Here is a 12,046-nt window from a genome sequence, read left to right on the forward strand (position 1 = left end):
GTGTCCTCTCATAAGCTTTGTCAACTGTGGTTGGGTGTGGCTGTGTGCTGTAATTGCAGATGTGTGAAACCGGAAAAGGGACATTCAAGTCGAGCTAATAGCTGGAAACAGAGGAGGGGGCGACACGCCATGGTGACATTCAGGCATTCACTTTACCAATTTTCGCCCGATGCGGGACTAAATCGAGATGGGACGAGAGAGAGGTGACTGTGGACTGAGTTCCTAGACTGGGGGCACGTGCCACTAGCTGCCGGTTCAATAAATATGCCTTGACGGCAAAAATTGCCTATTCAACCTGGTATTTTCTGGCAGATCTGCTGACTTATTCATGGGGGCCGCTACACCAAGCCATAACCATTGCTTTTATTGGTTCTCCATTAAGCTAGAGCTCCATTGTGGTGACGGATGAAGCTCTCGACTTGGAAAACAACTTTCAGCCGGCAGTTCTTTTGTCCTGGCTCTATGCATCTCCATCTCGCGCACAATCTGCTTGCCAGTGTGGCATCATTTAAGCCAACAATTAGCTGCGACTAGCTGCAGTTACACGGCCACTTAAGCCCGAGCTGTGAAAACGTTAGAGGCGAAAGTAGACCAAGTACCCCTCAGTTTTGTCAATGCTTTGTTGCCGGTTTCGGTTTTGTTTGGTTTTGTTTTGTTTCGTTTTGTTTGTGTGCGTCGCATTGTGGAGAACTTTAATTACGAAAACATTTTCAAAAGTTTTTCATAAATTTCTCGCACTTAACCGCAACTACATAACGCAAACAAAAGTTGCAAGTAAAAGTCTCTCCCTGTGTGTGTGCTACTTATTTTTGTGACGACTGTTGGTGTTGCTTTTGTTGTGCTTGCAACAGCAACAGCAGCAGCAGCATCAAACTTTCGCTCTGATAGCAACAGCAGCACCAACAGCAGCAGCATCGCTGTTGCATCGCATCGCATCGCACATCAATAAAACGAAAATTGCTGCCAAATGGTGCACAGTTGTCGCAGGAACTGGAAGGCGTTCGACTCTCTGTGAGAAGGCGTGGCAGGGTGGCTGGGTGGCTGCTGCTGCAGTGAAAACAATCGAAATTATAGCAAACAAGCGCGTAAACTTTTCGCTTTCATGGTCGAGCGTATATGTATTTTATATATGTATTTAACTGTGTGCCACGGAGTGCGTGTGTTTGTGTGTGTGTGCGGCTTGTAGTTTTATTGCTGCTGCTGCTGTTGTTGTTGTTGTTTTTGTTGATGCTGCGCGGGCTGCAGACACACATTAAAATGGCCGACAAAAAGCACCGCCAACTGGCAGCCTAATGCCAATGCAGACTCAGAGACACACACACTCACACACACAGAAAGCTATCGGTAATCGCCATTGTTTGCATGTGTGCTGGTTTGTTCACGGCTTTTTATGCTCCCGGCTCTTCCCCTTTATCTCTCCCGTTTTTCATACTCTTGCGGAGGATACTTTGATTTTTATAAGATTTTTGCAAATCAAAAGAAGGAAGGGGTTTCCTCTAAGCGTCTCTCGTTAGCATCGCTCCTCTGTTTATAAATAATGTGAGGGAAAAATTTAAAATAGTAGCTCGTAAGCTCGTAGGGTATCCAAAGTTTCGGCCCATTAAGTGAGCTTTCGTTTTTCTGGTTTTTGTTTGCCGCCCGCTTTTTTATTGCGGCTCTTGATGACGAGCGAACTGCGAACTCATTTGCGTGCACATTTTCGTAGCATACTTTTTGGGGCCTCGCTGGAAATGGCAACCCCGGAAGGCGGGCGACGGTCATGAAAAAATGTGTGTCAACAAAAGTTTTGGTTTGAAAATGTTTCTGTTCTCACTGTTCTAGTGCCAGATGCTCATGCTGGGCTCTCTGGCCGCTCTCTAATGGTTCTGCAGGGACCACACCGAGACCCAACTATGACAAAACCTGACTGCAATTAGAGACTCGACTCGACTCGCTCGACTCTACTCGGGTGGAGGTTGTTTCAGGACAACCCCTTCACTTGATATTTGAAATCGTGTGGAACTAGTTATGCTGCCATAATTAAATGTAAATTATCGCCATGTGTACAAAACTGTTTTCATGTTTACTTATTTATTTGTCAGTTAATTAGTTCGGGCTGCGCTCTCTCTCTCTGTCTCTATCTCACTCTCAGTGTGTGTGTGTTTCCCTGTACTTCCTGGTACTGCCCCATACTGAAATCCTGTTAGCTGTCTGTTTTTCCGGGACTTTTCCTGTTCAGTGTGCACTGCAAACCACGTACAAGAAATGTAATTATTTTCATTACATCAACAAACACACCCGATAAAAATGTACACCCAAGTAACAACAATGCCAAAAAAAAAGAAAACGAGAGAGAAAACATGGCAGCCGAAACCACAGCGTCGGCATTTCCAATAGAACAGGACAACAATTGGGAGGAGAAACGCCAAGGGAGGGAGGGAGGGAGACAGTGAGATATGTGTGTGTGTTCTTTTGTTTATTTTTGACATTGACGTCCCTCATTAATGTAAACGACGTCGGCGGGCATAAAAAGGCGACCTTCTGTAATTATAATTAATACGAAAAGAACATGAGACCCACACATACACTTAGTGGCACACAACTTCCGCTGTCAATCTGCCCCATGCCCCATTTGACCCGAAACCAATACAAGAAAAGAAACCTCAGAGAGTGTGGGGGCGGGGTAGAGTCCTTTCGAGAACAGATTACAAATTGCGTCTTTGCGGCATTAAAAATTCCATTAGCTGCAAACTGCCCGCGTTAATTAGTGCCGCAAAACCACGAATAGATAATTTGATTTCCTCTCAAAGGGAGTGAAGTGGACTGGTTCTGGGTTCTGGGAGGGTAGCTTTCCCTTTTCCTTTCCCTTTCCCATTCATTTGAATTATGTTTACTGTTAACTTCAACCCGAAACTTACCAAAGATCCGTCCTGCCCGGGTGGCTGTCGTCAGGAGCAGCACAAAGCCATAGATGATGAGTCCTCGCTGATGCTTGGATTTGGCCGATATGCGCAGCGTCATTTTGTTGTCTTTATATTTGTTTTTTGGTTTTTAGTATTTGGTATTTTTATTTTGTTTTATTTCCTTGTAATCTAAAGCGATTCTGCGGTGGTTTCAGTTACGTATTTTTTCTTTTTGTTAGATTTTGGTTTCTCTGATTTGTTTCTCGCCCCTCCGGCTATAAAAATTTGTATTTATTTGTTAGTGGGTTTTTCAGTTCCAATTAAACTATGTATCTTTATGTTTGTTTTATAAGCTGTTCTCTCTTTTTGTGCAGCTATATTTATTTGATTTCCTTTTAGTTTTTGTAGTTTTTGCACTGATTCTGCCTTTAGGTAATCATTTTAGCGAGCTGCAAATATGAATGAAAAAGAAAAAATTATATTACATATTATTTCTTGCAGGCAGGAATTCTCAAAAAATATTGTATTTGATTTTATGACGTTTGCTTTTAGTTAGAATCATAATGAATTCCCTATTTATCCTAATATTGTACTACAAAAAATCTCTATTATTTTATGATATTTCAATTTTAAACTTTTATTTATTTCTTTTTCAAAACCAATTATTTTTTGTTTGTTTTTGCTTGTAGAAGCTGCTTTTAGATTTATATTTAAAAGGGAATTTCATGTGTTTTTGGTTACTTTTAGTTGTAATATATGTTCATGTGTTTTATAGGCATTTGGTGTACGCGTGTATCGCTTAAGTGCTTGCTCTTTGCTGGCATTTCGTTTCCTTTAGACTTAGATTAAATCCATTTGGTTAGCTCTGATATTATTTTTTTTCAAATCCCTTTTACTATCTCCTAAAGTTTCACTTTGGTGTCCCTTTCGTTACAGTTCTGCGGCTGCGAAATTAACTAAAGATGTCAGTCCCGACCCGACCAGCGGGGAAGCATAAACAGCACACACTCACACATACACAGATGCGCACACACACTGAGACAGAGAGAGAGAGAGACACACATGCACACCCATGTAAGGGTTAAAGTTTATATGCTGAGAATGAATTTGGCATTTTTATAGCAACACAGCGGCGGCACGGCACGGCACGGCACTGCACACTCGGAAGTCTGACAACATAAAATGGAGTGAAATCTGTGCTCTGCTGGTGGTGGTGGTAGTGGTGGTAGTGGTGGTGCACTGTGCACTGTGCAGAGTCAACTAATGTGGCCGAAGGGTGCATCGGGATGCCGGGTGGGGCATAAAAGTGGGGTATAAAAGTGAAATGCAACGCAGCAGTCAGGCGGCGGAGCGGGATGGGATGGTGCCTGGTGCACATTTAATGCGGCAACAGTTACAACATGTGGCAGCAAATGGCGATTGTTGTTGGCCAAACAACTTGGCTTTTGACTATAAAAACTGCGAGTGGAGTTGGAGCTGGAGCTGATGCTGGTGCAGCAACCAGAGCCGGAGCACGCCTTAAAGTTGCCCCACCAATCCATATAGCACCATACACCATGTGTTCACCAGGGGAACACACCCCGATCCGTGTGTGGGGTCGGGCCCTGGAGGCGGCTTCAACTTTGGCAACAACGACGGCCGCCGCACATTGCACATGACGTAAATGTTGTGGTTGCTTTTAAAAACTTTGTTTTAATGTGTTTGCTGCAGGCTGCAAGTTTTTTTTTTTCTTTTCTTGCTATCCTCCCACCTCCGCAAAGACGACCCGGTCCCCATCACTACCCTACGCTACTGCCATCCCCCTGTCATTGTGTTGACGTTGAAATTTAAAGTTCAAATTTGTAACTTCCACTTCCACTTCCACTGAAAGTTGAAATGAAAACAAAAATTGTGCAGACAACAAATCGTTTGGTCCTCAGGCACACACGGCACATGTCTTCCTCTTCCAGAGATTGTTCGTATTTAAAAGCAGTGGTTACGAGCTTGTGCACTGTATTATCTTCAACATTGAATTTATTTATAATATATATGGGCTATTTAATATTGGTGATTTACAGGTTATATTGCAAAAGGTAAACCTGCGGTTGCTTAGGTTTCGGACATCAGGAATAACAACACAACCATGCTCGTAAAACTAGGGGCTTAAGTGGTAAGTTATGGTATGAACAACTATGAACAATAGGAAACTCAAATAAGCGGCTCTCAACAAGCAGAGTAGACCTCCAATTCTCTGTATATTTATCTCTGGGGCATACATCACATACATTCTGTCGTTGTATTTTCCGATAACCATTAAACAATAGAGAAAACAGGAGATTATTTAGGTAGCCCAAGAATTTTGTATTCGAGGTATTTATAAATCTAAAGAGCTGTCGAAGTACTCCACTTAAGCGCTTTTCTTATTAGTTTTAAGCGTGTGTTTTTCCCTTTTCCCCCCCACCTGCCTTTTGATTCTAGCACTTCCTTTTCGGGGATTTTATTTCTCGTTAATAAAAGCATCTGGTCGGGTCAGACAGACACCTGAAACAGAAACATCCAGTGCATACATTTCCCTTTTGTGATATTATTGCATTGTGTATTTTAACAACCATTTTTAATGCAACTTTTACTCTTTCTCTCTCTCCCTCTCCCTCTCGCTCTCACTCTCTGTATTCATCTCTTTCTGTCTGATTCTTTTAGCAAACAAAAAATGAATGAGTAAAGAAAAACAAGCAAAATATTATGACTGCTGCTGGTAATTGAAGTTATTTTCCATATTACAAACCCTTGGATTTTACGTGTGCAAAAACACGTTGACTTTTTCCCTGTCGACACACTGTACTGTGGCCAGCCATGTGTGCCTGTGTGCCTGTGTGCGTGTGCACTAGTGTGGGTGTGCATCTCTGTGTTGGCAGAAGCACAAAAACTGAGTTTGTGTAAATAAGTTTTCCCAGAGAATGTGGCTGTTGTCTGGTTTCGCTCTTGCCCAGGAAACAAAATTTTCACAGTAAAGAAAAACAAAAAATAGAAAACGAAAATAAATACAAAAATCTAGCAAATATTCTAAAAGTTTAATTTGGGTTTTTCGTCAGTAAAATGTTGATCCTTTGGTTATACTACATTTAAGTAGACGAAAAATGCTGTACTAATTCAAGTAATTCGAATAGTTTTTGATGTACGGGTAAGCCCCATCATTAATAGCCGCTACTTTGAAGCTCCTGTAATACCTTTCGGTTGTTAAAATCCAAATGAAGACATTGGCTGGCGAAGCCCGTAAATAGCCGCTGCTAGACGACCTCAAATAGCCAACGCCTTGCTCTAAGCACCTTAACGACAATTGCCCCCTGCTCTGGCTTCATTTCTCCATTCACTCCAACCACTCCATCCACTACATCCACGGCCCTGGTCCGTCAGCATGACCACTCAACAAGTTCCGTAACTCGTTCGAGGGTACTACGGCACGGGCCCTTAATGACCAGTTGTCCAGTGCAGGGGGGCGCCGAGTGCCACGGGCAATTAAAGTGCCTTCGCACAGCAGAAACATTTTCTCAATTTTCCACATAATTCCGACTGCGTTTCACCCATCCATTCTTCGGCCTGGCCGGCCCCTTTCTGTTTTTCGCTCTGCTCTTCCATTTGATGTTCATAGACAGCTGCGAGCCGCTTTTATGCCCGAATGCTCGGCCCGGGAGCCCTGGGAGCGAACGTTAAGTAGCTAAATGTCAGTAGCCGATTTGCAGTTATGACAACACCCACAGTTGTCGTCGCCCCAAACTGCAGTTACTCGCCCCCATTCGGGGGGAAAACTTTAAATTAAACAGCGACAGCAAAAGCTGAGGGAAAGTGATGATAGCGACGGCTGCCGAAGCTATAGATACCCTTGAAGATTCCACTTACTGGTAGAAAGTAACAAATTTGATCAATTTTGAACTATTGTCCCCCAGGTTAAAGCTGAGGCACTTACATATACATATGTAGGTACAAGTACATAGATCGTCTGTTCATGCCAATCATAAGACAAATAATTTCCTCTCTGAGTCTGTGAAAAATCAGAATACTCCCTGCAAGGGTATACAAATATGGTACTGCATTTTCCATGAGGCAGGAAGAGAAACAAGCAACACGGGAATCATACAAAATATGCAAAGGACAGCAGAGCAGAGCAGCAGCACGGGAACAGCAGGAACAGAAGTTGTAATTTACAGCTTATATACGTAGAAATAAAAAATGAATTAAGACAACGAACGAGCAGCCATGACAGCTGGCCCCACAAGTCCTGCCTGCCTGCCTGCCTGCTAGCCTGCACCTCCACCCGCATCTGCTGGCACACTCCAAAGGTACAGGTAAATGCATAAATAAATAACGCAAAGGTCTAACAGAAAAACTGAGAAACAGAAAAGCAGAAAAAGAGTGGAGCGAACAAGTTCGTAAATGTGGAATTATAATTAAATGCTTTGACATGAAAGGAATGCAGTCAAATAGAAGCCAGCCAGCCCCGACTCGGAGCTCGGAGCTCGGATAATTAGCAGAGCCAAAGGTGTTGGAATGTCCTTGCCTTGGTCCAAGTCCCTGAATGGGTATTATTATTAGCTGCGAGTGGTAACTTTTACTAATCTAATCAGCTCTCTTTGAACTACAACTGGGTTAACTCTTTATTAACTTTTGAATCTAGCAGAAAATGTATGCATTCTACTCCACAGTTGCTCGCCTGTCAGCAGCCTGTCACCGGCAGACACACAGCACAAAACAAACTGAATCCTCTAAAAAAATGAAAACAACCACGTGTCAAGTGAGTGCATGTCTCTATATTTGTCCCGCTGTCTCCACGCCACTCGGTGGCAACTATGGATGGAGATTATAATGCCAGACGGTGCACAAAGAAGCGAAATAACAAACACTGGAATAACAACGGGCTCCTGCTGCAACAACTTAAGTGCAACTGCAGTCGCAGTCGCAGAGTGCCGTGTGCCGTGTGCCGTGTGCCGTGTGTGGGTGTGTGGCAGCAACACTTGAGAGCGCCAACAATGGCTTTGCTGCATCTGAAACTGCAACAACGTCAAGGGGCATGGCTAGTGCCATGAAAGCACAATTGAATGTATGAAAATATTACACACAGGTTTTTTAGGAGCGATTTATGTGGCATGGCCACACACACCCTCTAATGGCTGCCTAATCATTTCGGGACAAGCAACTAATTTGGTCTGTTTTTAGGGACAGCGGCAGAGCAAGAGGCTGAGAGTGTGCCAGGATCACAGGAGTCACTGTGCACCGCTTACAATGAATTTATTTTATTATTTGCTGATGTTTGCAATTTGGGCACGTGCCGCAAATTTTCAAATACGAGTAGTTCTGCAAGCCAAACCCGGACGTGGCACACACTCTGGAGAGGCGAGAGCTGCTGCCAAAGGTTGAGCAAACAAACACTTACTTATACACTCACACTCGCACACACACACACACACACACATACACACACTTAGAGGGGGAGTCGGGTTCGGGCTGGGTCTGGGGCAAGGCTGCCTTTTTGAACCATTTTTCCGCTTCGCTGCGTTTGTTGACAAACATTTTTGAGTAGGGCAAACATAATGCCACGTAAAATACTCTTTGGGAAAAATAAAATAAAATAAAGTTAAGTAAGGGCACCCCTTCCCAGGCAGCATCAGCAACTGGAATCAGCGCAAATTTAGTGGCAAAGTAAATAAATTTATTTTAGTTTTCCCTCTGCCTCTGCTTCTGCCTCTGCATGTGCCCTGCCCATTGATTGCCAGGGCCATTGTTGCTGGCCTCCATTTGGTGCCCCGAAATAGCCCCGACGAAATGTCTTAAGTCGCTGGCTGCCTTTTATTGCCGTTGCCCCAAACAAATGGCAGCTGGCAATACGAGTGCGACTATGTATGTACGAGAGGAGACCAGGAGGTGTGGAGAGGAGAGGAGAGTCCTCTGGCCAAAAGAATCGAGAGTGAAATTAAGAAAAATGGCACAAAAGGGTCCAGAGCTTAGTGTTTGTTAAATGGCACATGCAGTCGATCGACAACCCTTTTGTTGGCCAACATCTCTCTCTCTCTCTCCCTCTCTCCCTGTTTGTGTGCTTAACAATAATGTTGGCTATTAGCGGCAGGGCATGACCGAATCCGGGGTCAGCAATTTGAAAACTTTTTCAAGGATCCTTCGAGCCGAAATGCCAAACCAATTTCTCGGTGCCAAAAAGCCGACAAACCAGCCGCCAACCGACACTCACTAATTAACCAAATTAACCGAGATGGAAAAAGGGATAAGTTCTGGCCATACACTCGTAGTAGATGTCTTGGCCATATTCTTGGCTAACTCCTAACCTTCCGGCTGCACAGACACAAATTGAAAACGAAAATGAAAATGCTCCACTCCAAAGTGGGTCAGACGAGGCGGAAAGGAAAAAGTTGCGCCGCTCCCCTTTTGGCATAAGCAGAACAGAATCCAAATCGGGGTCTCAAATGCAAAATATGCTCCAGTGTGAACGCATTTTCGGTGCAGGCAGTACGAGCTCGGAATTTTATTTCACAGCTCCACAGACCACAGCCAGCACACGATTATTAAGCGTTTAGGAGCAGGGATAGGATGATAGGATGAGCAAGGACTCGGGCAAATTTCATCCGGAACGTGGCTGAGCTGGGAATCAGCTGGAAGCTCCCCAATTTGCATGCAGGCGGCGAGCGTCCCGTTAAATGTGGCATGCTCCTAGGACCGGAGTGGAGCCGTGCTTATGGGGGTCAATCAGAGAGTAGGGTGTGGGGGTTTCCATCTGGGATAGGCACCTTTTGCTGTGTGTTTACTTATGGACCAAGCCGTTCTGTTCGTTCCTCGAGAGCCTGGCTGGTAACGATGGCAATACGGCCAATGATTCCGTGGACGATGTTCGCACACAACACAAACACAAAATAAACACAGATTTCACTGAATGCTTCATCTTTTCTAATTTCAAATTTCCTTATTGGCGGATTCCTTATACGCGGCAGTACAATACTGGTATCATTCACATTGGACACTTGGCCCGAGGCCCTTGGCTGGATGGCTTCGGCACTTGGCTCTGCCAGTTGGCCCGGCTTTGGGGCACACGGATTCAATGGCTGGCTGAACGCTTCAGCGTCCTGGATGCCCACACACGCGACGCGAACGCACGAAGCCCGGCAGCGGCACCGGCAGCAGACACATCCTTACGGGCGCACAACAAAAACGAAACTGAAGCGCGTTCGTTTTTTGCACAAATAAATTCTCAGCTCGTCGTGGCACTGGCAGATAGCGACAGCGACAGCGCGCTGCTGTGGCAGTGGCAGTGGCAACAACGGCAGACCGTTAGCTGTTCGCTTGCCTCGTGCCTCGCTTTCGTTTCGGGCAGCGGCGTCTGCCTTCGTCTCTCGATTCCGTTGCATAGATTTGAGCGCGGGTGGACGTTTCGTTTCGTCGTTTCGTTCGTTCGTCCTGCCCGAAGGCACACAGAGAAGCAAAACGCGAGAGAGGAGAGAGCTTGGCCGCCCATCCGCTCTCCTGTGCCACTTTCAACTCCGAAACTCACCTCAATTCCGAATGGAGCGGCCTTATCACGGAGCGAGCACATGATAAGAGCAGAGCACCCGACCTACACAACGCGCTCAGGTGAGAAAAGAAGAGAAGAGCAATGTTGTGGGTCGTTTGGGAAACGAAATGGAAACCACAGAATGTTATGTTAGTATATGATTGGGTAAAGTCTATGTGAATAGTGGAGTTTTATTTCTTTTAATATTCATAATACGAGTAAATATGATTTTTATATACTTTCTAGGCTAAAACGACAAACAAGCATCAATAAAAACCGTGTGGTTTCACCGTTTGACGTTAAATTAGACTAGATTACAACATGTCAAATCTTGTTAAGGCCCAGAAACAATGAGAAGAACCATATTTCAAATTATGCTTTATTATGTTTGCTTCAACCCAAGCAACTCCAGCTATGGTAAATAACATACAGTATATTCGAAGTCATGTTAAAATTGATGAAGAGTGAGGGGAACAGATTCGAAGCCCGAAGCCCTGTTTAAGTCTGTTTTTAACATTTACTAGATTCATTACTTCAGAAAAGCCCTAACAGACACGCTTACATCTAGGGGAAGAAGGTTTTCGAAATCATGTTTGAAGTTCTGTAGCAGTAAGTCCGACTCGAAGCTATGTTGCGAGCAGGACTAACCACTGTAAGGAAACTACCCCTAACAAACCTACCCCAAGTGTCAGTAGAGTCGAATGTTATTAAAAGTCTCGTAGCAGGTCAGTGTTAAAATTTCGAATCATACGAAATTGTTCTTCGGTGTTCGAATGTTGAGTGCCTGCGAATGTAAAAACTTACATTGGGGTAGAATGTTAAACTTCCTTGGAGTACAGTTAAATGTTATGTGTCTGCTTAAGGAAAGTGTTAAAATTTCGAAACCAGTTGGGATTTCGAATGTTAAGGCCTTATAAATACTTACATTGGTATGAACTGTTAAGGCTCTGCCAGGACACTGAACGTGGTGTTTGGGTTTACATTCCAAATTTACTGGGCACTGTCTTTGGCCTTGGTTTTTAAGACAATCGAAATCATGTGTATTTTCGGAGAATTTCCGTTCATAAATTACTATAAAAATCTCGTATATCTGAAGAAAAAAAATAGTTACAGATAGATACACTACTTATTAAAAGAACTACAATAATTACTCTATGCTTAGATTGTGCCTTTCTTTGATAGAGCACTGCTATTATACATTCGCTGTTACCTTATTGAACATACAATGTTATCAGTCGGAAAGTATCGTAGCACCTTTACTGGAAATTACATTACAGAGCTCCACAGTAGCATTCTGCTAGGAGAACAGCAAGGAGAAATCATTCTTAATGTTAACATTTCCGAAGATTTTACAGTGAAATAAACTGTACGAGTATTGTATCCCAGAACCTGTAAACAAGGCCAAGGTCTAACATAATTCTTAAACTTCTATAGAGGAAATTTAGCACTTAAATAATAGTGTTGTATGTTTATTACAGCTGTCCTTCTTCTCCAAATCCAATGGTATCCGTCCCCCATAGACCAGCCTTCAACTTCCGCAATTATCGAATTGGGTACGAATTGGCACCTGCCCCTAGCCGATGGCCACGCCCCCGAGACAACTGCCCACAATTGAAAAGCAATAAAAATGAATTTA

At 43.8% G+C, this 12,046-nt stretch overlaps 1 protein-coding gene across 3 annotated transcripts in view; it reads right to left on the minus strand.

Moving 5' to 3' along the window:
* The window catches only part of Ptp99A (Protein tyrosine phosphatase 99A), a 114,643-nt gene extending 104,553 nt beyond the window's left edge, over nt 1-10,090 (minus strand). The window contains exons 1-2 of one of the 3 annotated variants that reach the window (XM_033377020.1): nt 9,653-10,090; nt 2,898-3,331 (exon numbers count right to left, since the gene is read on the minus strand). In XM_033377020.1, the coding sequence (XP_033232911.1) occupies nt 2,898-3,000 (103 nt within the window). In that variant the 5' untranslated portion in view covers nt 3,001-3,331; nt 9,653-10,090. The remainder of the gene's footprint in view (nt 1-2,897; nt 3,332-9,652) is intronic. The other 2 variants (XM_033377021.1, XM_033377023.1) reach the window with 2 other exon arrangements.
* Nucleotides 10,091-12,046: the final 1,956 nt, after the last annotated feature.

The sequence above is a fragment of the Drosophila pseudoobscura genome, chromosome 2, assembly GCF_009870125.1.
Source record: "Drosophila pseudoobscura strain MV-25-SWS-2005 chromosome 2, UCI_Dpse_MV25, whole genome shotgun sequence".
Classification (NCBI taxonomy): domain Eukaryota; kingdom Metazoa; phylum Arthropoda; class Insecta; order Diptera; family Drosophilidae; genus Drosophila; species Drosophila pseudoobscura.